The sequence below is a fragment of the Megascapheus bottae genome, chromosome 18, assembly GCF_031878675.1.
Source record: "Megascapheus bottae isolate mThoBot1 chromosome 18, mThoBot2.hap1, whole genome shotgun sequence".
NCBI classification, from domain to species: domain Eukaryota; kingdom Metazoa; phylum Chordata; class Mammalia; order Rodentia; family Geomyidae; genus Megascapheus; species Megascapheus bottae.
In genome coordinates, this window is record NC_143526.1 from 25,027,458 (window position 1) to 25,054,107 (window position 26,650).

The 26,650-nt window shown below is 39.9% G+C and overlaps 1 protein-coding gene across 3 annotated transcripts in view; it reads right to left on the bottom strand.

Annotated features, from left to right (window-relative positions):
• Nucleotides 1-4,964: 4,964 nt before the first annotated feature.
• Mcm8 (minichromosome maintenance 8 homologous recombination repair factor) overlaps nt 4,965-26,650 on the bottom strand; it is a 35,939-nt gene continuing 14,253 nt past the window's right edge. For all 3 annotated transcript variants that reach the window (XM_090352022.1, XM_090352021.1, XM_090352020.1), the window contains exons 9-19: nt 22,657-22,808; nt 22,219-22,414; nt 19,213-19,243; nt 17,821-17,961; nt 16,951-17,092; nt 15,528-15,723; nt 13,044-13,263; nt 12,459-12,668; nt 10,837-10,913; nt 7,072-7,261; nt 4,965-5,387 (exon numbers count right to left, since the gene is read on the bottom strand). In XM_090352022.1, the coding sequence (XP_090208148.1) occupies nt 5,295-5,387; nt 7,072-7,261; nt 10,837-10,913; nt 12,459-12,668; nt 13,044-13,263; nt 15,528-15,723; nt 16,951-17,092; nt 17,821-17,961; nt 19,213-19,243; nt 22,219-22,414; nt 22,657-22,808 (1,648 nt within the window). In that variant the 3' untranslated portion in view covers nt 4,965-5,294. The remainder of the gene's footprint in view (nt 5,388-7,071; nt 7,262-10,836; nt 10,914-12,458; nt 12,669-13,043; nt 13,264-15,527; nt 15,724-16,950; nt 17,093-17,820; nt 17,962-19,212; nt 19,244-22,218; nt 22,415-22,656; nt 22,809-26,650) is intronic.

Below are 26,650 nucleotides of genomic sequence, written 5' to 3' on the forward strand. Positions count from 1 at the left end.
AATCTTATCTCCATCATCTACCAAAAAGCCTGAAAGTGGAACTGTGGCTCAAAGTGGTAGAGCGTTAGACTTGAGCAAAAAAAGTTCAGGAACAAACCCCAGGGCCCTCATCAAAAAGTCATCCAAAAAAGTCCACTGAGTTGTGCACTGTGCTGTGTAGGTCATTGGGAGGTTTAATATCTGGCAGAAAGAAATAATGTTCTATTTCCATATTCTACCACTCCTTTTTCTTTGTGAGCATGCAGTGAAGGCGCACATGTTCAAATAATGGGAAATGTCCCAGTTACCAATTTACTGGGAATTGTGGGGGGGCGGGGTCATGGGGCTTGAACTTGGCCTGGGCGTGGTCCCTGAGCTCTTCAGCTCAAGGCTACCACTCTGCTCTTGGGCCAAGCCCCACTTTCCGTTTTCTAGAGGTAAACTGGAGATAAGAGTCTCAGGTCTGGGCTGGGAGTTTTGCCTAGTGGTAGAGTACTTGCCTAGCATGCACGAAGACCCGGGTTTGATTCCTTGGTACCATATACGTAGCCAAAAGCCAGAAGTGGTGCTGTGGCTCAAGTGGTAGAGCCCTAGCCTTGAGAAAACCCAGGGACAAGTGCTCAGGCCCTGAGCCCAAGCCCAGGACTGGTAAAAAAAAAAAAAAAAAAAAAGAGTCTCAGGTCCTTTTGTGCTTGGACTGGCTTTGAACCTTGATCCTCAGATCTTAGCCTCTTCGGCAGCTAGGATTACAGGCGTCAGCCACCCCACCTGGCTTTTACTGGGAAATTTTACTTTACCAATTTACTGGGAAAGTTTACTGAGAAAGCTTGTCTATTCTACCAGACATTAATTATCCTATCTAATTCTCCCAAATCTAATGTGGGCTCCATTACTACTTTGCTTTTAGATAGGCTGAGAGGCTAAGATCTCATCTTTTCTAAGATCAGAATAGTTCAGCGTTCCAGCTTATTATGAAACTGTCAAACTATGTTTTGTTTCTTTTTTTAGCAGTACTAGTTTTACCTCTAAAGCCTCATACTTGCTAGGAGAGAACGCTCCACCTGCTGTAGTCATGTCCTAGTTGTTTTTGCTTCTAAATTCCCATCGAGTTGTGTTTTTTGGCCAGGTTGGCTTTCTACAATTCTGTTAGACCCTGTGATGAGTGAATACAGAATCTGAAAAAAAATCTAGAGCAGTTTCTTCTGATAAATTAGGCTTCTATCATCTTTCCCCCCTGTAACTTCATAGACCCTTAACATTTGACTTTCCAGAGCTTTGTTTCATCTTTGAACAATGATGAATTATATAATTTTTTTTTCTATCTACTTTTTCTTTTTTTTTTTTTTGCCAGTCCTGGGCTTGAGCTCAGGGCCTGAGCACTGTCCTTGGGTTTTCTCAAGGCTAGAGCTCTACCACTTGAGCCTCAGCACCACTTCTGACTTTTTTCTATGTATGTGGTACCGAGGAATTGAACCCGGGTCTTCATGCATGCTAGGCAAGCACTTTAACCACTAGGCCAAACTCCCGGCCCCTCTATCTACTTTTTCGTTGATGTTAACTTTTGTGAACTATGTATCAGTGACAGTCCTGAGGCTTGAATTCAGGGCTTAATAATGTCCCTGGGCTTTTTCATAGTGGTGAACCACAGCTTTGCTTCCAGCTTTTTCTTTTCTTTGTTGTTGTTCCTGAAGCTTGAACTCAGGGCCTGAGCACTGTCCCTTCCTAAGCATTGTTCAAGGCTAACATTCTGCCACTTGAGCCACAGCTCCGTATCCAGCTTCTTGGTAGCTACTTGGAAATAGGAGTCTCATGTGTTTTCTGCTCATGCTCGTTTGGAACCATCATCCTCTATTGCAAGCCACCATGTGCTCCTTAACCTGCCAAGCCTGGAAGCAAGGCAGTAAATGGAACTGAGGTTTGGGGTTCCAGGGGACCTGTAGCCTTCTGCCAGCTTGATCCCAAGGTTCCATTAACCTAGTTTTTATTGGTTTGGTATAGGGAAGTATGTGCAGAAAGTAAGGTATAACCAGCAACATGTGACTACACATAACATATATATATATATATATATATATATATATATATATATATATATATCAGTCCTAGAACTTGAACTCAGGGCCTGGGCACTGTCCTTGAGCTTTCTCAAAGTTAGCATTCTATCACTTGAGCCATACCACCACTTCTGGCTTTTTATGCATATGTGGCTCTAAACTGAACCTAGGGCTTCCTGCATGCTAGGCAAGCATTCTATCACTAGACCACTCTCCAATATTTTATATACGTGACAGAAGACTTCATCTTTAGAATGAGAGCCACACAGTAAGCAGCTTACAATTTACATAAAACAGTCTACCCCAGGCTCCCAACATAGTGGAATTACTCCCCGCCCCCAGGATAGAAATCTGAATTCCTCTTAAACCAAAACTGATCGACCTTTCCAGGAAACTCTCATGTTCTCAGAGAGTGTTGAGAAAAGCCCTTCCAAACTCCCAACCCTTTCAGGTCTCACAGGTGGGATTTTCGAGTGGTCACAATCCTCTGATGTCATCCTCCTGAGTAACTAAGATTATAGGCATGAACCTCCTTCGCCTGGCTGGAAGATGTTTTTAATTCTATTAATAATTAACTTCAGATTTACTTTTTTTTAACAATGTAGCCTTTAAAGACGTATTTACACTGTTATCTACCTTATCATTGATTTGACTTGATGTGGGTAGAGATTGAACTCACAGCTTCTAAACTTTCCACATCAGCCCTTCTGTTTTAGAAAAGGTCTTGCAGATTTTTGTGCAGGCTAGCTCAGAACTCTGATCCTCTTGCTTCTGCTTTTGTGTAGCTGGGATTACAGATGTGCACCACCTTACTTGACTTTCATTTTTCAGTATCAGGTTTTTGCAAGGCACCAGTAACTGAAGCTTATAATCCTAGCTATTCAAGGAGGCTGAAATCTACAGAATACGAGTTTCAAAGCCAGTGGGAGCACAAAAGTCCCTAAGACTCCATCAAGCAAAATAACCAGCACAAAGCAAGGCTGGAGGTATGGTTCCAGCAGCAGAGTGCCAACTAAGCAAGAGGAAGGTCCTCATCCTAAAACCCTGGTAACCCACACCCACAAAAATATAAGGTTTTAGTTTTACATGGTGTTCTATGGCAATAATCCCACATTTCATGATTTTTGTCTTATATTGGTTAAATATACAGTATTTACCCAGTTATTTTTATCTTGACAGTTTTTTAAATTTCATTCATCTTTTAGTTTGAGAAAAGTGGTATTTTAGTAGATTTTCCAACAATGGCTCACATCCGAGGAGGGGAGGGGAAGAGAGAGAGAGGAGAGGGGCAAGAGAGAGGGAGAAAGTTTGGCTGGAAACCTAGTTACATTTGAATTCTTCCACAAAATATAGAAAATTCTGAGTTTATTGGTTTTGCTTCCCTGAAGAACCAAAGAAATGTCCTACAAAAGAGGCATATAACTTAGCCTAGCCTTTTCTTCAATCACATTATTCAGAAAGAGAATTTCTCAAGTCCAGCAATTTAAGGCGGCCCCACGAACAGTCCTTTGGTTGCTTGTTCTGGTGAGGGGTGGGGCACTCCCTGCCTGGGCAGTGGTAGGTCAAGAACAGGTGGCACTTGAGCGGCAGCAAAGTGCCTGTGATGCCCTTCTCAGGGCAGATTTAAGTGCTCAGACTTCCTCTAAGTCTAAGCTAACCAAATTTCTTTTATTTTTTTTATTTTTTTTTTATTTTTGTGGGTCACGGGGCTTGAACTCTGGGCCTGGGAGCTGTCTCTGAGCTCTTCAGCTCAAGGCTACCACCCTACCCTTAAGCCACAGCACCACGTCCCATTTTCTAGAGGTTAACTGGAGATAAGAGTCTCACAGTTGGGTGGGCAGTGCAGGGTTGACTTTGAACCTTGATCCTCAGATCTCAGCCTCCTGAGTAGCTGGGATTTTAGGTGTAAGCCATATTGCCCAGCTCAAATTTCTTTTTTTCTTTTTCTTTTTTTGCCAGTCCTGGGCTTGAACTCAGGGCCTGAGCAATGTCCTTGGACTTTCTCAAGGCTAGAGCTCTACCACTTGAGCCTCAGCACCACTTCCGGCTTTTTTCTATGTATGTGGTACCAAGGAATCGAACCGGGTCTTCATGCATACTAGGCAAGCACTTTAACCACTAGGCCAAACTCCCAGCCCTCAAATTTCTTAAAACAAACAAAAAAAAACCCTCCTCCTAATTGAGTCTCTGTTGTTTCCAATAAAAAGTCTACAGACTGTGGGCCACATCAGACCTACTGTACATTATTAAATCATTTTTTAAAAAATCAAGTGCTTATAGACATGTTTTATTTCATAAATTAATATGTTTCTATGACATACAAACCCTCAGCCTAATTTTTATTAAATTCTAAAAACTAAGTCCCAATGATTGTATATAGAGATTCCCTTCTTGAACAAGTTTGTTAAGCTTGTCATTTGAAATATGATGTAAAAATCAATGTTAATAATTTCTTTAATAAAAAAAAAAAATCAAGTGTTGGGGGCCAGGAGTTTGGCCTAGTGGTAGAGTGCTTGCCTAGCATGCAGGAAGACCTGGTTTCGATTCCTTGGTACCACATATATAGAAAATGCCAAGAAATGGTTCTGTGGCTCAAGTGGTAGAGCTCTAGCCTTGAGAAAACGCAAGGATAGTGCTCAGGTTCTGAGTTCAAGCCCCAGGACTGGCAAAAAAAAAAAAAATCATGTCATTTTCTTTTCTTTTTTTTCCCCTCGTCCATCATGGGGCTTGAACTCTGGGCCTGGGCGCTGTCCCTGAGCACTTCAGCTCAAGGATAGCACTCTACTACTTGAGGCACATTGCCTAGGCTGGCTTTGAATGGCAACCTCTCAGATCTCTGCCTCCTAAGTAGCTAGGATTACACACGTGAGCCACCAACACCAGCTTCATTTTATTCTTGATAGGAAGTTTTGTAGGAAACCAAACTTTAGTGTTGAAAAATGAAGTTTTATTGGAACATATACTCATTTCTTTATGTATTATCAGAATATTTACCCTGATAAGACATTTTATGTACAAAACTATAAGAACTATTCTCAAAACAATAGGTCAAAAATGTACTATAAATAAGGTAAAATAATGAAAGCTATTTACAGACTTTTGACAACATTAACACATGACTTTATCCCTTAACTTAGTGGACCATCTTAAGATTCCTTTTCTATTACAATACTTTTGGGACATCTTGTGAAGAACTTCAGTTTTGTTTTGTTTTTGTATAGTCTTCATTAAACTCTATGGGGCCTGAGTTGGAAAGTCTTTTTACATAGTTTGAAGCTGGTAAACCTTTGAACCCTTTTTCAAGAGGTAACCCTGGTCATTTAATGATCCAATAAAGTTTTCAAAATCAGCGACCTATGAGAAAACAACAAAAGTTATTTTATTAGCTCATTAAGAAATATACTAAATTGGGCCAGCAGTTTTGCCTAGTGGTTAGAGACCTTGCCTAGCATACACAGAGACCCAGGTTCAATTCCTTGGTACCACATACATAGAAAAGCCGGAAGTGGCGGTGTGGCTCAAATAGTAGAACACTAGCCCTCAGGAAAATCCCAAGAACAATGCTTAGGCCCTGAGTTCAGTCCCCAGGACTAGCAAAAAGAAAAATGCCAAATTAGTGGCTTTTGAAATTAGGCTCTCAGACAGTGATGAACAACTGTTTGGTTTCCTGGAGAATGAAATCATTTGTACTTTCTATAGCATCCCAATAGGCAAGGAATCTTATACATGTTTTAGCTTGAAAACAAAAAATAGGCTTTTTTTTGGTCAACTGTGGGGTTTGAACTCAGGGCCTGAGTGCTGTCCCTGAGCTGTTCTGCTCAAGGATAGCGTGCTACCACTTTGAGTCATAGTTTTCAAGTGATTAACTGGAGAGCAGATTCTCACAAACTTTCTTGCCTAAGCTGGTTTTGAACTGCAATCCTCAGAGCCCAGTCTCCTGAGTACTTAGGATTATAAGCATGAGCCACTGGAGCTCAACTAAGGCTATGTTTAGAAATTCTGTGGGTAATTTTATATATAAACTTACTTGATTAAAATGTATTTATAGGGCCGGCGCAATAGCTCAGGCCTGTAATCCTAGCTACTTAGGAGGCTGAGATCTGAGGATCAAAGTTCAAAGACCTGAGACTCCAATTAACCCCTAGAAAATGGAAGTGGGGCTTGGCTCAAGGGTAGGACTGTAGCCTTGAGCCGAAGAGCTCAGGGACAACTTCCAGGCCCAGGGATAGGGCAGAAGCTTTGAACTGAAGGGCTCAGGGACAGTGCCCAGGCCAAGTTCAAGCCCCATGACCAAACAAACAAACATACTTACAGGGCCAGGAGTTTGGCCTACTGGTAGAATGCTGGTCTAGCATGCATGAAGACCCAGGTTCGAGTCCTCAGTTCCACATACATAGAAAAAGCTGGAAGTGGTGCTGTGGCTCAAGTGGTAGAGCTCTAGCTTTGTGAAAGCCCAAGGACAGCGCTCAGACCCTGAGTTCAAGCCCCAAGACTGGTAAAAAAAAAAAATGCACTTACATAGCCAAGTGCCAGTGGCTCACGTCCATAATCCTAGCTACTCAGTTGACTGAGCTCTGAGGATTACCATTCAAAGCCAGCCCAGGCACCAAAAGTCAAAAAGTCCGTGAGACTCTTATCTCCAATTAATCTGCCAGACAACCTGAAGTAAGCTGTGGTTTGAGTGGCAGTGGCAGAGTGCTAGCCATAAGCTAAAGAGCACAGGGACAACACCCAGGCCTAGTTCAAGTCTCACTACTGACCAAAAAAAAAGCATTTATATTGGTTATTCCTAAAATTTCAAAGAAAGGAAAGCTGAATCATGTCTACTTAACACAGGAAGAAACTGAAGTCAAACATGTGACTATGATTTGCACAAAGGGATTGTTCACAAGGACCGTGGTAAGATCCAGTCCCACAACTTGCCTCTATCACGATACTAACAGCCTTGACAGAGATCGATAGGAACCTTAAGGAAATAGAAACTGGCTACAATCTACTATACATTAATTATTTTTAAAGTGTATTTAGATTATCTTACCTGAATGTTTAGCTCTCTGGCAATCTGCCGAAGTTGTTGGAATTGAAATAAATTACTGTAAGTTCTTTCAGCAATATTATTGAGAGCAGAAATAAATCTTTTTGCTGTGGACCTGTTACTCATTCCAGAGCCATGCTGGGATCGCTCAAAATCTAGGTTTCCAAATTCATCGGAGTAAGTTCCTAGCATGCTGAAAGGGGGAGGAAAAAATTATCCAGTGTGGCACACTGTCAGACTGGGCTAGAATGCACAGTGGAAACTGCAGTGTTTATGACGTATACTTTCTCTGTGGAAGTCAAACAAAAGTCCTAATTTTTGTTATCACTAAGGCAGGAAAACAAAATGGGTAGCTACTAAATAGGGTAGGAATAAACTTTCTATTGCAGATTTCTTGAATTTTGAAGCCTACCTTAAAAAACAAGCTCAGTATAGTGGTACACATGATTATCCCAGGTGTCTGGAAATAATAGGTACAAGGATCTCAGTCCGAGTTTGGAAAGAGATCCTACTTGAAAAACAATGAAAGCAAAAAGGGCTGGACGCACCTCAAGTAGTAGACTGCCTGCCAGAATGAGGACTTGAATTCAAAACCCCAGTATTAGACTGGGAATGTGACTCTGCGATAAGAGTGCCTGCTCAACAGAGTTTATCCTCAGAAGTGCCAAGTTTAAAAAAAAAAAAAAAGTGGGGCCTGGAGTATGGCCTGGTGTAGAGTGCTTCCCTAGCATGCACAAATCCCTGGTTCGATCTCTTGGTATCACATACATAAAGGTGGCAGTAAGTGGTGCTGTGGCTCAAGTGGTAGAGCTCTAGTCTTTGATTCTTTTTTTTTTTTTTTTTTTTTTTTTGCCAGTCCTGGGCTTGAGCTCAGGGCCTGAGCACTGTCCTTGGACTTTCTCAAGGTTAGAGCTCTACCACTTGAGCCTCAGCACCACTTCCAGCTTTTTCTATATATGTGGTACCAAGGAATCGAACCCGGGTCTTCATGCATGCTAGGCAAGCACTTTAACCACTAGGCCAAGTTCCTGGCCCGAGCTCTAGTCTTGAGAAAGCTCAAGGGCAGTGCTCAGGCCGAGTTCAAGCTCAGGTCTGAAAAAAAAAGGCCAGGCACTAATGGCTCACAGTAATTCTAACTACTCAGGAGGCTGGAATCTGAGAATCAAGGTTCAAGCCAGCCCTTAGCAAAAAAAAAAGCCAAACAAGAATGTGAAGCTCAAATAAAACAAAGTACCACAAAGGGTTTGGAAAACTGTTTATACCTTAGGATGAAAAAATACATTAAGCTGACACTGACAGTTTATGCCTATAATCTTAGCTATTCAAGAGGTTGAGATCCAAAGGATCATGGTTTGAAGAAAAATCTTTAAAAATCCACCTCTAAAATAATAAAAAGCCAGGCTGGAGGCATAGTTCAAGTGGGAGAGCACCAACTAACCGAGCTAGGTGAGCACGAGGCCAGTTCCAGAAAAATCAAACATACAAAAACATTAGCTTTCATTTTTACTGATTAAAAAAAGATATTTTTCATCGTACCAATGGCTCATGCCTCTTACCTACTCAAGAGTATAAAATCCTTAGGATTGACATTCAAAGCCAACCTAGACAGAAAAGACCATGATCCCCCAAATTAACCAGTAACAAACCAGGCTGGAGATGTGGCTCAAGTGGTAGAGTGCCACCTGAACAAGAAAGCTGAGCAAGTACAAGGCCTTGAGTTCAAAGCCCCAGCAGTAGAAGCCAGGAACCGGTGGCACACACCTTTAATCCTGAGTGATCTGAAGACCACAATTTGAACCTAAATCAAGCAAGAACATCAGTAAACCCTTATCTTCAGTAAACTACAAGGAAAAAAAAAAGCCAGAAGTGGAGATATAGTTCAAGTGGAAGACTGCTACCTCCTGAGCTCAAGGCTACTGTTCTACCACTTGAGCCATGGTACTACTTCCAACTTTTTCTGAACAGTTTATACAGTCTCACAGACTTTTCTACCTAGACTAGTTTTGAACCTCGATCCTCAGATCTCAGCCTCCTGAAGATTACAGGCCTGAGCCAACAACACCTAGCTATTAGGTTCTTTTAAACTCAACCCTACTCACTGCAGCTTTATGTATAATAGCAAACAACTCCAAAATGTTTAGCAATATGGTACTATAATTAAACCAACCACAGTGTTTAAAAAGACAACAGAACATTACGTAAAATTCTCAAGTGCGGAGATGGGAGGTGGGGGAAGAAAGGGGTAGGGAGGGGCGGTAATCTATGTCCTTATAAGGAACTATGTTAGAATATATAAGAAATTTCAAAATGGCACAGGATAGTATAAACAGCATGCTGTTTATGAGGAAGTAGCTGGTGTCTGGATGCAGAAGGAAGGTGGTAGTACACAGGGTATGAACAAGTTTTCTCAAAAGATGTATTTTTTGAACTGATTTTAGAACTACTTGAATGAATTACCCATTCAAAAATAATTCTTAAAAAATAATTCTTCATTACATAGGATGACACTAAATGAAAGGACCTCCAGGATATAGAAACAAAAGCCATATAATGAGTAATTGTTGTCCTTGATGTACTATGTTATATCTCATCTCTTTTACTGTCCCTTGGCTATCTCATATTGTTACACTATACCTTGTTATCTGATATATTGTATATATGTTTATTTGTTTACTTGAAATAGGATAAGGACGGGGGGGAAGCAAGATGAAGGGTGGGGGTGGGGGGAGGGAAATGGTGACCAAAACATGAGAAAGGGAATCAATGTTTGTGAAGTAATACACCTTCTGTCTGGTGAATATAATGTAACCCTTCTGTTAATTACAATTTAAAAAAAAGAATAAACTATTTCCTTCTCCTAAAAAAAATAAGTAAAAAATAATTTCAGGGGCCGGGAGTTTGGTCTGGTGGTAGAGTGCTTGCCTAGCATTCACGAAGACCTGGGTTCAATTCCTCGGTACCCCACATACATAGCAAAAAGCCGGAAGTGGTGCTGAGGCTCAAGTGGTAGAGCTCTAGCCTTGAGAAAGCCCAAGGACAGCGCTCAAGCCTTGAGCCCAAGCCCAGGACTGGCAAAAAAAAAATAATAATAATTTCATGTAAATACTGAAATAAATATTTTATAAGAAGAACATATAGTTTGTTTAGAGAAAAATAATTTGCTGAGCTAAATCAAAGTAAATTTAAACATGTGATCTGAGATGGGAAACTGCTACTTCATTGAAAACAGCATTTGAGAGCCAGAAGTGAGGTTGCAGACCTATCATCAAAGTGCTCCAAAGCCTGTGGCAGGAAGAGAATTTGAGGTCAACCTGGGCTACATAGCAAGACTCTGTGTATAAAAAAAAAAAAAAAAAAGGAAGAAGGAAAGGAAGGAGGAGGAAGAGAGGGAAGAAAAGGAAGAGAGGAAGGAAGAGGAGGAGGGGGGAGGGAGCAAGCTGGGCACTGGTGGCTCACACCTGTACTCCTAGCTACTTACAAGGTGGAAATCTAAGGATCTACTCAGGAGGCAGGATCTGAGGATTGTGGTTTGAAGCCAGCCCAGGCAGGGAAAAAAGTCCAGGAGACCCTTATCTCCAATTAAGCACAGAAGAAGCCAGAACTGATGCTGTGGCTCAAGTAGCTGAATGCTAGCCTTAAGCAAAAGGTGCTCAGGGACTGTGTCCAGGTCCAGAGTTCAAGCCTCAGAACCTGTGTGTGTGTGTGTGTGTGTGTGTGTGTGTGTGTGTGTGGTGGGGGGGGGGATCAAATCCATCACCTAAAACTTACCTATATTTCATAATTTCAACTATATCCTCAGCATCTTCTTTGGTTGCTTCTTCTCTCAATTCCAACCTTGCTCGTGCCTTTGAAAGAAAACAATCACTTAAGATAGCAAAAGATGGATTTTCTTTTTACCACTGTTTGAACAAGTATGGCTATGTCTAGGCTCATAAACTGTACATAAAAGGTGACTTTCGTGGGAGAAAAGCTGAAATTAAGAGTGAATTTCTTTAAAAGATAAAATTTGAGTATAACGTTTAAAATATGGATAAAAATTCCTTTTACCTACTAGCATCTTTTTCTGAAAGGGTTCATTCCAGGATATTTGGTTAGAGAAACATATTTTTCTTTCTTTGATCATGGCGCTTGACCCTGAGCTCTTTTTGTTCAAGGCTAGTGCTTTTCCTCTTTAAGCCACAGAGCGACTTCCAGTTTTTGAGTGGCTAATTAGAGGTAAGAGTCTCAAGGGGACTTTTCTGCCCAGGCTAGCTTTGAACTGCAATACTCAGATCTTGGCTTTTTTAGTAGTTAGGATTATAGGCACCAGGCTTGGTTTTTGGTTTCTTTGTTTTTCCTTTTATTTTCAGGAAATCATTGCTATGTAGTTTGTTAAACAGAAAGAACTTAATCTGATTTTGATAACAGAAAGCCTAAACATGGAGGCTGGGAGTTTAGCCTAATGGTAGAGTGCTTGCCTAGCATGCATAAAGACCTGGGTTAGATTCCGTGGTATCACATACATAGAAAAAGCCAGATGTGGTGCTGTGACTCAAGTGGTAGGGTTCTAGCTTTAAGAAAAACCCACAGGAGGGCCGGGAGTTCGGCCTAGTGGTTAAAGTGCTTGCCTAGCATGCACGAAGATCCGGGTTCGATTCCTTGGTACCACATATATAGAAAAAAGCTGGAAGTGGTGCTGAGGCTCAAGTGGTAGAGCTCTAGCCTTGAGAAAGTCCAAGGACAGTGCTCAGGCCCTGAGCTCAAGCCCAAGACCGGCAAAAAAACAACAACAACAAAAACCAGAAAGCCTAAATGTGTAACATTTAACTTTGACTCCCCAAGTTCTCACAGCAGTTCATGACATGAAGAGATTGTTGCTAAGAGAAAAACAGACCCCATCCTTACAGACATCATGTCACAACATGCCATTCCTTGTTTGGAAAGCTTGTAATCCCCAAATCCTAGTTACCCTAACCACTTTGCAGACAATTCCATGAACCCAAGTGTCACTAATAGAAATCTGCACAGGAAGTCACTATCTTGTACTTCTTGTAAGAAATCCATACTATTGATAGGTTATAAGTCTTTTTTTTTTTGCCAGTCCTGGGCTTAAACTCAGGGCCTGAGCACTGTCCTTGGATTTTTCTCAAGGCTAGAACTCTACCACTTGAGTCTCAGCACCACTTCTGGCTTTTTCTAAGTATGTGGTACCAAGGAATCGAACCTGGGTCTTCCTGCATGCTAGGCAGGCACTCTACCACTAGGCCACACTCCTGGCCCTGAACAAATCTTTTTTAAAACATTTATCCACCCACTTCTTATGTTTCTCAGCAGAAAGAAAAGTTGAGTCAATTATGGATCCTACCTCCTTCTTTAAGCCAAAAAAAGTATGAATGTACAAATAAACAAACCTCTGTAAGGCGAATCAAAGATTCTAGCTGCCTGGTGGTGATCGGTGAGCTACTTAATCGCTGGCTCTGTTTCCGGAGTTCCAGGTAGAAATCTTGAAGAACTTGAGCAGCTTCTGTGGACAGCCTAGGGTAGACATACTGTCGAGCATAGCCAATGTACTTTCTCAATAGCAGATGGGGAATTGGATCTATTATTTCTCCAGGAACTACCTAAAGCATGACAAAAGGCCCAAGATGATAAGGTTAACAATAACTTTTCAAAAGAGTCTTCAAATAAACCAAACACTATAATTGTAGCTCTCTTGGATGATTTTATTAAGTTTATATATATAAAGTCTAGAGTCATAATACATAAAAAGTTGGGGTATGACAGGCTCTATTCCACTTGGCTCTACAAGAAGCCACACTTTTTTTTCCTTTTTCCTTTTTTTTTTTTTGAGTGCTGAGTATTGAATTCAGGGTCCCTTCCCTTCACCAAAAAAAAAAAGCATGCTAAAACACTACCCAAAACTCCTAGACTCCACCACACTGAACTCTTGACATTCAAACAGAACCAGATAAGAGAAAACAGGTAAACAGGTATACCTTTAGTCTTTCTGACAGTGGTTTCTCAGAAACCACTTCCAGCACAGAAGTATTTGAATCTTGAGTATTCATACGAGTTACAGTGGCACTGCTCACAGCTTTCTGCTTGCCAGCTCTTATTGCAATCACATGTTCAGAGAGTAAGTGATCATGTTGCTCATTTGGAGTATCTAACAGAATAAAAACCAAATCGAATCTGGACAGTAGAGCACTTCCCATTCTAGGAAGTAGGAAAGAAAGAAGAAACAATAACTGGGATTAATATAGTTAACAAACTGTTTACTCACTCTATTCAAGTTCCATTCATACCTTAAGAAAAATCAAACTTTCACAGATACGAGCCTTCATAGTGGTACACACTTGTAATCCCAGCACTTGGGGAGCTGGGGCAGGAAAACTACAAGATTAAGACCAGTGCAGGATACACAGAGGGGATCCTTTCACAAACAAAAACATCAAGTAAAAGAAGTAAAAAGTAAGGACTTATGTTTTTTTTGACTCAAAATATCTACCTACTTCAATCCCTGGAAGGTGGAGGATATGGCCCTTTCTGTGCCACAAAAACTGCTGAAGCATTATAAGACCTTCTGTCATTGGCAATGTTATAGACTGAGTCAGATGTTATCTATTTCAGATTTATTTTTTGTTTTTTTTTCCCCCTGGGTCATGGGACTTGAACTAAGGCACTGCCCCCCCTGAACTTTTCTGTTCAAGACTTTTTCTGCTCAAGAGCTCATGCTCTACCACTTGAGCCACAGCTTCACTTCTAACTTTCTGGTGCTTAACTGGAGGTAAGTATCTTATAGACTTTTCTTTCCAGCATGGCTCTGAACCACAATCCTCATATCTCAGGCTCCTGAGTAGCTAGGATTACAGGTGTGAGCCACCAGCCTCTGGCTAATTGAGCAGTTCTGAAGCATATATGTATATGTATACACACACACACACACACACACACACACACACACACACACACACACACACAGAGTCTCAAAGCACTCATGTCCCCTTTAGATGCAAAAGGTTACTTTTTCTTCAAGGGCCACTCTGTCCTTACTAGTCATTAGACTAGTCTATTTAGTCATCTTCTCTGAACTCATCAATCCATGTAACTCTTAAGATACAAAAAATGAAGTCCTGAGTGATTCGAGAATTTAAGAAAGGTATCAAAGTGTGTCTATAATACTGCTAAATGGCAGAATCTATGTCCCCTGGATTATTGTCCAGTAGGATCTTTCTGGTAGCTCCTAAAAAAACTACCAAAACAGTGATTTTTTTAGTAGAGAAATGTCTCCAAGTATCTTATAATGAATCAATGACAATTAAATGTACAAACTGTTAAACATTAGGAAGTTAGCCAGTCATGCTATTACATGCCTAAAATCTCGACTGCAGAGCCTGAGGTAGGGAGAGTAACTTGAGCCTATGAGTTTGAGAATAGCATGAGGAGGATCACTTGAACCTATGAGTTTGAGACTAGCATGGACAATATAGTGAGACTCCTATGGGGGGGGGAAAGAAGGGGGAAGATGAGGAAATAATTTTTCCACCACTAGACTTAAGGCTCTAACTTTCATTCATTTTGCCTCTTTCCCTGCATCTTGTCTAATCATACAAAATAATTAAGAGAGAAAATAATCCAAATACAGACAGCAATTTTGAAAAAAGTGTCATCACCGTGTTAGTATGAAACACAATCTTCTTACTCAATAAAGTACAAAGATATTCACTTATTAGTACATACAAAGCCACTTCCATTCTTTAAACTGCTGCTTTCCATTGTACAGTCTTACTTTAGTTTGTTTTGATTTAGGATAGTGACAAATAATAATAACTATTATACCTACCCTACAAACACATCGTTATCTATTTCTCTAAGTAGGATTTCTAAAAGTACAATGGCAAGAATAAATGGAATATAGATGTAAAACACACCAACTCATGCTTCAAAATAATAAATTGTGATATTTACACAATATGATAAACCGTTTCTCTACTGCTTTGTCCAATGTGAAAATATTTACCAAGGAGGATATTCTTAGGAGAGGATCACAAAGGCTCAATAGTCATGTGCATATGATCATATACAACAATAGTTATTGTTTCCAATAAATGGAAACAAGAGGATTTGGGTTTTTTCCCTTTGTTGCTGTTTTCATTTTCTGTACTAGGCAAGCACTCTACCACTACGCCAAACTTCTGGCCCCCAAGGGGTGACACTTCTTAAAAGAAATTTACTCACTGACTTATGTAACTGTAACCCCTCTGTATATCACCTTCACAATAGTAAAATACATACATAAACGCTTACCAATCTGTGATAGCAATGAAACTTCACTGTTTTCAATTTACAGTGTTTAAGTACATTTATTCATTAGATAGTTGTAACTTCCATGATATCCATTTAAGGCTCCAGTTATCTTTTTTTTTTTTTTTATTTACAGGGACTGAAGATCCTAAAAGTATAAATCTCTGAAGACTTACTTTAAATTCTCAGAAACTGTTTTGGCTTTATTGTAGTGTCCCCCAACTGGATTTGCAGCCGCAATAATGGAAGTTCTTGCCGGGAGGCTACAAACGACACCTGCCTTAGCAAGACTAATACTTTGCTGTTCCATGGCTTCTAACAACGCTTGATGCTGATTCCCCATCTTATCAAATTCATCTATTCCACAAATGCCTATAAAGAGAAATAATAGACAAAAATATGTTTCTATGGATAAGTTCTGAATTTCATAAGGTAGAAGCTGTTCCACAGTAAATATTTATATTTGCTTCCCAGAGTTAAAATAAGCAAATAACCTACAAGAGAGAATTATTATTTGTCTTACAGAAAATTACACTTTGTTATTTAACTAGGTGGTATTACTTTTTCACTCATCACTTTCACAGGTAAGGCACTATGCTCCAAAAATGAAGATATAAAAGTCACCTTCAAAACACTTCAATTGAACCAGGCCAGATAAGAAAGGTACATGTAGTCAGGTGACAGTGGCTAACACCTATAATCCTGCCTGTTCAAGAGGCTATAATGTGGGACTGAGGTTTGAAGCCAACATAGGCAGCAAAGTTCATGAGACTTTTTTTTTTGTCCGTCCCAGGGCTTAACTTCAAGGCCTGAGCACACTGTCTTTGGGCTTTCTCAAGGCCTAGTATTCTACCACTTGAGCCACAGCACCACTTTCAGCTTTTTCTATCTATGTGCTACCAAGGAATGGAACCAGGGTCTTCATGCAAGCGAGGCAAGCACTCTACCACTAAGCCCCCATGAGACTCTTATCTCCAATTAACCAGCAAAAAGCTAGAAGTATAGCTGTGATTCAAGTTGTATAGTAGTTTCCTGGAGCAAAAAAGTTCAGGACAATGTCCAGTACCTTAGTTCAAGCCTAAGAATAAGCCCTTTTCCCCCACTGCCCCCCTTCAAAAAGAAAAAAAAAAACAAGAAAAATACTTTTTTTTCCCTTTCCAGTTCACAAACTGTGGCTTATGCTATTTTTGGTACCATAATAAGGAAGAGAAAGCCAGGGGATTGTTAGATTTTGTGTTGTCTTTCTACAGGATTTCTTTTCTGACAAAGTTCAGAAAATCTATAAAATCCTGATAATGATTTTAAGTACCAATTTCAACTGTGCAGTATAAATAAAACTGATAATCCTATATTTCTAATGATTACTTTGATACCCACTGTCAAATTCATTAGGACAGTGCTATCCCAAATGCCTCTTGAACCAATTTTAAAAATTAACTTAAAAAAAAAAAAAGCTAATTTAGGCATGGTGGTGCACGTATGGGATGCTGAAGAGGAAGATGGAGAGTTTGTGGCCAGCCTCAACTAGACTGATTTTTGTCTCCAGAGGGGTGGCGGGAGGGTGGGGGAGAAGTACTATTATTCCCTTGGGTAACTCACCTTGATCACCAAGCACCAGAGCACCAGCTTCCAAAGCAAAATCACCAGAGGCACTATCTTTTGAAAGAGTTACAGTCAAGCCAGAGCTGGTTGTGGTATTCCCACATACATACACACCACGTGGAGCAACATTGCACACTGCCTACAGAAATAAAAGAAACACTGAGTAACAGGGAAATCACAGCAAAGAGGTAAACACGCAGAAAGGCTAGCGATAAGCCTGGTATTCCTTTAAGAGCTTCCATGTGTGATCCTCACCACCAAAGAGGAAGAAGTTATTCTATCACCATTTACTGATATAAAAACCAAGATCTATAAAGCATGAGACTGCAGTGATGAAGGTAAGAAGGCAGGGTTCAACCAAGTCCAGCTAGTTTAACTGTGGAGTGTGTAGTGATATGAACATTCCACAAATTACCACTAAAAGTTCATCTTCAAGTTTAAACAGGAAAGTATTAGGCTTTTGTGGGGGTACTTTGGGTACTCTGGACTTTTTGGAGATTTTTTTCTTTTTGATTTTAGTCCTAGAGCTTGATTTTGGAGATTTTTTTATTTGGTTTCGTTTGATTTTAGCCAGTCCTAGAGCTCTTGCTTGGCTTTTCTGCTCAAAGCTCGTGCTCTATCACTTGAGCCACACCACTATTTCCTGTATTGGTAGGGGACACTTGAACTCAGAGCCTCACACTCAGCTTTCTTACTCATAGCTCAGTTTGAAAAAAGGTCAAAGAAACATTGAACATTATTCAGAAATTCTAAATTCACATATCACCAAACTAGATCCTCTAGAATATAACATACTTTGCCCAAAATTGCTTGCCAAATATTCAAATATAAGTAAAAAGCCAAAATACTAAATGATTAATTTTCTACCTGTAGCATCTGACTCTTTCCCAAGCCTGGATCTCCAACAACTAGAATGTGTGGGTCTCCGCGAATTGGAATTCTATTTTTGTCATCTGCATATTTCTGGCTCCCTCCAAAGAGTGCTAATGCCAAACCTGCTTTAACAAGCTCAAGAGGGAAAAGAAAAAAAAAATTAAAATGACTAGCAAAAGAAATAATCTTCCTTACATAGTTACAGCTTTATTACTATCACTGATTTTTTTGTTGCTGTTTTTTATATATCTGTGGTGCTGGAGATTAAACCTAGGACCTGGGGAATGACAAGTAGTCAAATGTCTTACCACTGAATTAAATACATATATATATATATATATATATATATGTATGTATATATATATATATATATATATATATATATATGGAGAGAGAGAGAGAGAGGAGAGAGAGAGATATTTCTTTTTCTTTTTTAAAGCATGGGTTGGACATCAGTAGCTGTAATCTTAGCTACTCAAGAGGCTAAGATCTAAGAATCACAGTTCAAAGTCAGCCTAGTCAGGAAAGACTGTGAGACTCTTAGCTCAATTAACCATCAAAAAGCTGGAAGAATAACTGCAGCCCTTCTGTACATCACCCTTACAATGAAATTCAAAAAGAAAAAATTGGAAGCAGAGCCATGGCTCAAGCAGTAGAATACTAGCCTTGAACAAATAAAGATCAAGGACAGTGCCCCCACATCCTGAGTTCAAGCTCCTAGGGGAACAGGAGAAAGCATGACTGAATTTGATCCTTTGACTTTTTTTTAATAAAAAAACTAGAAGCAAATCTAGGCATGGTGGGTGATAACACACCGGTAATCACAACACTTGGGAGAAAGGGATCAAGAATTCAAGGTCAGCTTGAGCTACAAAATAAGATCTTCTCAAAATACTCTAGAAACATAAGTTTCTATCATATAATAACCAAAAAGCAAAACAGCTGAAAGCATATAAAAATCAAAGAAGTATCCTAGAAATTACTAAGTATAGGAAGTAGCACTGTGGCTCAAGGGATAGGGTGGTAGCCTTGAGCTGAAGAGCTCAGGGACAGTACCTAAACCCAGAGTCCAAGTCCCTATACCCCCCAAAAAAAAAAAAAAAAAAAAGAAATGACTAAAGTATAGGTATTTTTTGCAAGGCTCCATCCCATTCCATAAAGATGAGAAATACTTGTTGGCTGGTACTTTAACTTACAGTGTGTAACAGCCAACTGTGAGGGAAACCCATTTCTATTACTCTAACTGTAGGCTATTTTTTCTTACAAGGGGTCCCCATACCATCCAGTTATTCTGAACAAAGATTCCCAGAAATATAACTAGTAACAGAAACTAGCTATTTGAAAGCACTAATTTTGTGAACTTGAAGGAAGAAGTAAAATACTTACTTCATGACCAAAAATGACAGGGCAAAGGGAGCTGCAAAAGAAAATACAATTTATAAACTATTTTATATTTCATGGGTCCACTAGAAGATATAATTTGTATAATGTGTTTTATTTTATATAAAAATAGTCTAAAAATGCTATAATACCCCCTTAAACATCTCAAGAAATTTTATTTTTACTGTAAATTTCTAAAAAGTATTGGTTAATCCATAAAATGCTTTAAAATTTTGCCTGGCTTTGGGCACTGGTAGCTCATGATTATATTCCTAGCTACTCAGGAGGTATAGATCTGAGAATCTTGGTTCAGGACAGCCTGAGCAGTAAAGTCTGTGAGATGCTTTTATCTACAATTAACAATCAGAAAACCGGAACTGGCACTGTGGCTCAAAGTGGTAGAGCATTATCCTTGAGCTCAGGGTCAGCACCCAGGTCCAGAGTTCAAGCCTCAGGACTGGCACCAAAAAAACATTTTGCCAGTAATGGACATTGTATACATGTAAAATATCTTCAAATGGACAAAAATACTGTTGATCTTCTGAGAGAACCAGCCTTTAAATTACACTATCATCATGGATCATGATTTTCCACTATATTATATTTCATATGAATACATATCAAGTCACTGAAAGAAGACTCAGGAGTGAACTCAGTATAAAACAACTTAAGATAGAATAGAATCCCCACATATTTTAGTTTAATTCTGAAAGAGTAAGAATACAAATATAAGAAGTATATTTAGGGGGCTGGGAGTTTAGCCTAGTGGTAGAGTGCTTGCCTAGCATGCATGAAGACCAGGGTTCGATTCCTCGGTACCACATACCTAGAAAAAAAGCCAGAAGTGGTGCTGAGGCTCAAGTGGTAGAGCTCTAGCCTTGAGAAAGTCCAAGGACAGTGCTCAGGCCCTGAGCTCAAGCCCAGGACTAACAAAAAAAAAAAAGAAAGAAAGAAAAGAAGTATATTTAGTTAGAAATATGGCTCAGTGGTAGAGTGCCTGCCTAGCATGCATGAAGCCCTGGGTTCAATTCCTCAGTACCACATAAACAGAAAAAGCTGGAAGTGGCACTGTGGCTCAGGTGGTAGAGTGCTAGCCTTCAGCAAAAGAAGCTCAGAGACAGTGCCTAGGCCCTGAGTTCAAGCCCCAGGACTGGCAAAAAAAAAAAAAGTAAATTTACACTTATTCATTTTATAAACAAGGAAGAAAAACAACAAAATGGATAGAGTAGTAGAGATATGGTCAGGAATTCAACTGTGAGACTTTATGCTTAGTTAATGTATGTAAACACAAGGCCTGGAGCCCTGCCCAGATGACCTTGGCACTTACTGTTCTACCTACTCCTGGATCCTGTCTGCCAGAGGGTTTTCTATGGCCATAGAAGTCTCATCAGATGGACAGAGTGAAGTGCTAGGGTATTTCTTATGCAGCAGTAGCTTCAAGTCTGAGGCTAATTTTACACAGTGTAATGTTCCAGGGCCCTGGGGAGATTATGACCTGGCTGTGAGTCATGATGATTCATTAAGGCACTGCAGGCAGACTAGCATGCCTTTGCTATATTATTTCTCCTTTCTCTACCAACATTTCTGGAATCACCTTCCAAACAACTAATGTTTAACTAACTGCTTCCAAAAGAATTGGGTCAGGCTGTTCTACTAAAAACATTACTTGAAACAAAACTTTACCCCCCTCTAATAAAACCCATTGACCTAATTTGCCAATCTGCCAAGTAATAAATCAAAGACCGGGCCGGGAGTTTGGCCTAGTGGTTAAAGTGCTTGCCTAGCATGCATGAAGACCCGGGTTTGATTCCTCGGTACCACATACATAGAAAAAAGCCGGAAGTGGTGCTGAGGCTCAAGTGGTAGAGCTCTAGCCTTGAGAAAGTCCAAGGACAGTGCTCAGGCCCTGAGCCCAAGCCTAGGACTGGCAAAAAAAAAAAAAAAAAATCAAAGACCATAGAAAATTCTCATTTCGATACTGAATTTACAATCATGGAGTGGGGAAGAAAACCCAAATTTTGTATGCTAAATTATCTTCTATGAACATGGCTAAAGAAGAAATGCTGGGGGCTAGGAGTTTGGCCTAGTGGTAGAATGCTCAGTGGAGTAGACAACAGAATGGGTTCAAGTGCCCCAGGACTGGCAAAAAAAAAAAAGAAGAAATGCTGAAAATGTTATGTCATATTTATAAGCAACGTTCCCATCCTCAACCAGGCATGTTTCCAGTCTATTAGCCTACTTAGAGACAACTCATACTCACACTGCACCCTATATTAGTGCACTATCTTAGTTTGAGTATATTTGGGGGGCTATTTAGAGGGATATCTCTAAGGGTTTAAGGACAGAGCCCCCAGGAACTAATTCTTCCTTAGGTGGCAAATTAGCATGCCAAAAGCAGAAAGAAAAAGTTTCAAATTCTCCAGAGCCCAAAGCTTTGTTTTCACCAAGATCCCTTTCTCTGACACAAAGCACTTGAAAATCTCAGTGGTTTACTTCACAGCTATTCAGTCTATCTTATTTCCCCCATTTCTTCAAAATTACAAAGAGAGAGAGAGAGGGAGGTATAAGAAAACCAACTACTAGAATGTTGTATTAATTTGAAAAATATAAAAAATCTGAATCTCCAGAACAACATCCTAAGATAGACCAACAAATTTGTGTGGGATAGTAACTATTCTTTCTTATTTAAACTAAAAAATCTAAGACATTTTACTGTAAAATATCAGAGCACAAACACCAATGAGTCATATATATGCTCAACTCTGCCACAAAGCAGCCAAATACACTTTGGAAATGACTGAACGTGGCTGTTTCAATAAACTATTCATGGACACTGAGACCTGAATTTATACATCATGAGATAGTCTTTGGTTCTTTGCAAACATAAATGAAACTCATTCTTAGTCCACAGGCCACATCAGAATGAGTAAACCTGGCTATTTTGATTAGTCCTTGTTACTTGTAGCCAAGATACCCTTATATAATAAAACTTCAGGTAACCTCAATACCTACTTGACAATGAGTTTAAACAGGTTTTCTTCAGCTTGGATCTCTTGAATGGCATAAAGGTCTTTAAGTGAGAATTCCATCAATGTTCCATGATTACAACCATCCTCAGAAGTCTTGGTTTTCTGCCCTTTGCTATTACTAACAGAATTTGCTTCAATGTACAAAAGGAACATGCACTTGTCATTTTTATTTCGAGAACCTGTAAATTCACAGGGTTAAAAACAATCATGAGAATTTCATTTTTCCCTATGATGACTCAACCAAAATGTTAAAGTCACAATGAGATATAAATAAACCTTTATTTTAAAGGAAACATCCCATATCACAAAAGGAACAACAAATTCCCTAAATCATGTGGCATTCAAAAGTATCTGCATGAAGAAAGAAGATAAAGGACAGCAATCATTGACAGACAACTCTGAGGAAGGAGTTATACCATACCTTCTTCAGCATTTGAAACTTTGACAATTCCAGTAACAGTTACGGTGTCTCCTGGGACACAACTATCCACAAGGTCATGAACAAGCTCACATTCTATTGTTCGTGGGATTCGACCTGCTTCTTGCTGAGCATCAGACATAAGCTCTTGGATTCTAGGAAGTTTGAGAGTTTTCAGTTAGAAATAGTAATTTTCAGTTGTTTCCTCAACATATTAACTAGTTAAGTTCTACAAGGTGCTCAACTAGACAAAAGGCGGATGATTTTTTTTTTTTTTTGCCAGTCCTGGGCTTAAGCTCAGGGCCTGAGCACTGTCCTTGGATTTTTCTCAAGGCTAGAGCTCTACCACTTGAGCCTCAGCACCACTTTTGGCTTTTTTTTCTAAGTATGTGGTACCAAGGAATCGAACCTGGGTCTTCGTGCATGCTAGTCAAGCACTCTACCACTAGGCCAAACTCCTGGCCCCAAGGTGGATTTGTTTTAACCAAGTTTAACAGCATTTCTAATTCAGAGGGGGCATATTCACTTGCCTAGCCTCCTTCCAGCGGCCACCAAAATAAGAGCGAAAATGAAGTTTAGGGAATGCAAATGTCTTCAGGAATTTTAATACTAGTGATTTTTTTTTTGTCAGCTGTGGGACTTGAACTCATGGCTGAGCCCTTTTTTTTTTTTTTTTTTTTTTTTTTTTGTGAGTCATGGGGCTTGAACTCTGGCCCTGGGAACTCTCCCTGAGCTCTTCTGCTCAAGGCTTCTGCCCTACCCCTTGAGCCACAATGCCACTTCCAGTTTTCTGGTAGTTAATTGGAGATAAGAGTCTCAAGGACTTTAGTACCAGGGCTGACTTCAAACGATGATTCTCAGATCTCAGCCTCCTGAGTAGCTAGGTGTGAGCTACCACGCCCGGTTTCATTGATATATTACATGTGGTTTTGATTAAGTAGTCAGAAAATAAAAATAATAAATTAAAATCATGGTTCACACTTGTAATCCTACTTAGCTTGCTGAAATCTGAGGATGGTGGTTCAATGCCAGCCTGAGCAGGAAAGTCCAGGACACCTGTTTGAATGAGTGGTACTAGTGAGCTTGAATTTGCTGTGATTTGTTTATAGCTAGAACTCTACTCCTTCCTGGATATTTGTGGTTGATTGGAGATAAGAGGCTCATGGACTTTCTTGCTTGCACTGGCTTCAAGCCACAATCCTCAGATTTCAGGGCCTGTGTTCACATGAAACTCTTTCTCCTATAAACTGAGAGGAGAGAGAGAGGGGGGGAGGGAGGGAGAGGGAGAGAGGGAGGGAGAGGGAGAGAGGGAGGGAGGGAGGGAGGGAGGGAGGGAGGGGGAGAGGGGGAGAGAGGGAGAGAGAGAGAGAGAGAGAGAGAGAGGGGGGGGGGAGAAGATGGAGGGGAAAAGAGGGCGGAGAGGGATAAGGAGAGGGAGAGGGACTAAGGAAGGGAGGGAGAGGAAGGAGAGAAGAGAAGAAGGCAGGAAGGAAGGAAGGAAGGAAGGAAGGAAGGAAGGAAGGAAGGAAGGAAACAAAAGAATAAGGAAAGAAAGAAAGAAAGAAAGAAAAAAAGAAAGAAAGAAAGAAAGAAAGAAAGACAGTGACAGACAAAACAGGGTAGAAAAACAGGTTTTTCTTTGTGATTGTTGTTCTTTATGTACTATGTGAAGTTACTTCTCTCTTTTTTCCCCTTTATTATCTTATGTTGTTACTGTATCTGTCTTTGTTACCTGGTATGCTATATACAGGTTTCTTTGTTTCTTTGAAATACAGAAGGGAAGGGAAAAAAACAGATGATTGGGATGGGGGAGGGGATGGGGAAGTGGGAGAAAAACATGGGACAGGGTAGCAATGTTTAAGAAGTAATGTACCCACTACCTGATAAATGTAACTGTTACCCAGATAATAAAATACAATAAATAATTAAAAAAGAAAATAAAAATAAACTTCAAAAAAAATTTTACATTTCGCACACATTACACAGCACAACTGACATGGAGAAGCTTTTAGTCAGTCCCATGTTATCATCCACTGTTGTCCTGTGGTCTGTTGAGTGTTACCATGTCCTGTATTTTGTGAAAATAATTTCCCAAAAGCAAATGATGCATCAAAAACAAGGCAAATGTTCATGTGCTTAAGTTAAGTGATAAAGGGATAATAGTAAGATTCATCAGAAGGCAGCATGTCATTATCGGAAGTCAGGCTGCTTTAAAGGAAAAAATCAATCAATGCAGCCACACAGTAGAGTACTGAACTTGAGGAATCCGGAGCATTTTAAGGTTTTCTGGAAACCCTACAGGTACACTGTTACAGATTCTATTGTAATCTGGGATGTGTATGTGATAGATGTCCTCAAAGAGAAAACAGACTTTGGTTGATAAGTCCAGGACAAAAGAACCTAAAGGGGGGTGGGGGGGAAACACCAAGACTAGACAAAATACATCCTGTTTCAGAACACTACAGATAAAGAGAATACACAGAAGGGAAAGTCCAGTCCTTTCAAAGGAATGAAAATCAATTCTCTTATCAACAGCAGGAAAAAATAAACAAAATAAACTTGATTAATAAGGTAAACCTTTACCCAGGCTAAGACACGAATACATTTCCAGACATGCCACAGATTCCAGAGCATTTTACCTCTCAAGAACATTTTTTAAAATTTACTTGAGGAAAAAGCAAAGGGATGACATTATCCAAAAAGAAATGTATTCATTACCTGGTTTACATATCTGTAGCACCTCTGTACCTTACCTTAATAATAACAATATTATACATTTACATGAGAATTTCTCTAGAAAAGCAAAACTGGAATCTTCAAAAACAGAAAACAAAGCAAAGCCCCAAAAAACAGGTAGCCTAATTCTAGCAGAGCACTGAAGAAATCCTAGCATGAAGAAGGGCTACAAGTCTAGAGAAAAAGTGACCTAGAGTCAAATAGAGTTCAGAAAGATAGCTTCATAGTCTCTCTCTTCCTCCCTGTTCTAAAAGATACATTGGAAAGTGTCTTATGATTTGAGTGCATCTCAAGGAGTCATGAGTTGGGAGCCTGGTTACAGAGAAAGGGCCTACCCTTGCTCTAACTTCCAGTTTTGCCATGTGATCTCACTCTCTGCACAATGCATATTTCTACCATTGTGGCACCATTGGACACAAAGTTGATACAGCCAAGGCAGCTCTTGTCAAAATCTGTGCTATGCTATTTGGAATTTCAAAAGTGTGAACCAACCACACCTGTAATCCTAGCTACTTAAGATGCTGAGATCAGAGGTTCACAGTTAAAAGTCAGCACAGGTAGAAAAGTCCCTGTGAGAGTTTTGTCTCCAATTAAACACTCAAGAACTGAAATTGGAGCTGTAGCTCAAACTGGTAGAGTGCTAACCTTGAGCAAAAGAGCTCAGCAACAGAATTCAGGCCCCATAACTGACAAAAAGAAGGAAGGAAGGAAGGAAGGAAGGAAGGAAGGAAGGAAGGAAGGAAGGAAGGAAGGAAGGAAGGAAGGAAGGAAGGAAGGAAAATCACCCAGTGATATAAATTATGTCTCCTTTCTCTGATATTTATTTCCCTTTACTTGGTTGTTAAACCACATTTGTATTATTATAAAAGTATAAATACTATTTGTGATATTTATTAGACAAGTCCTATAAACAAAGCTGACTCACGACTATGATTGGAAAACAGAAAATTTCTTTGGACAATTTAAAGTAACATCTGAACTGAGAAACCCTTGAATTAGAAGACATGAAAGCAGGCGCTGGGAGTTTGGGTTAGTGGTAGAGTGCTTGCCTTGCATGCACGAAGATCCAGGTTCAATTCCTCAGTACCACATACATAGAAAAAAGCTGCAAGTGGTGCTGAGGCTCAAGTGGTAGAGCTCTAGCCTTGAGAAAGTCCAAGGACAGTGCTCAGGCCCTAAGCAGAAGCCCAGGACTGGCAAAAAAAAAAAAGAAGACATGAAAGCAAACACATCTCTGATGTTCTCTACTCATGTAAGAGTA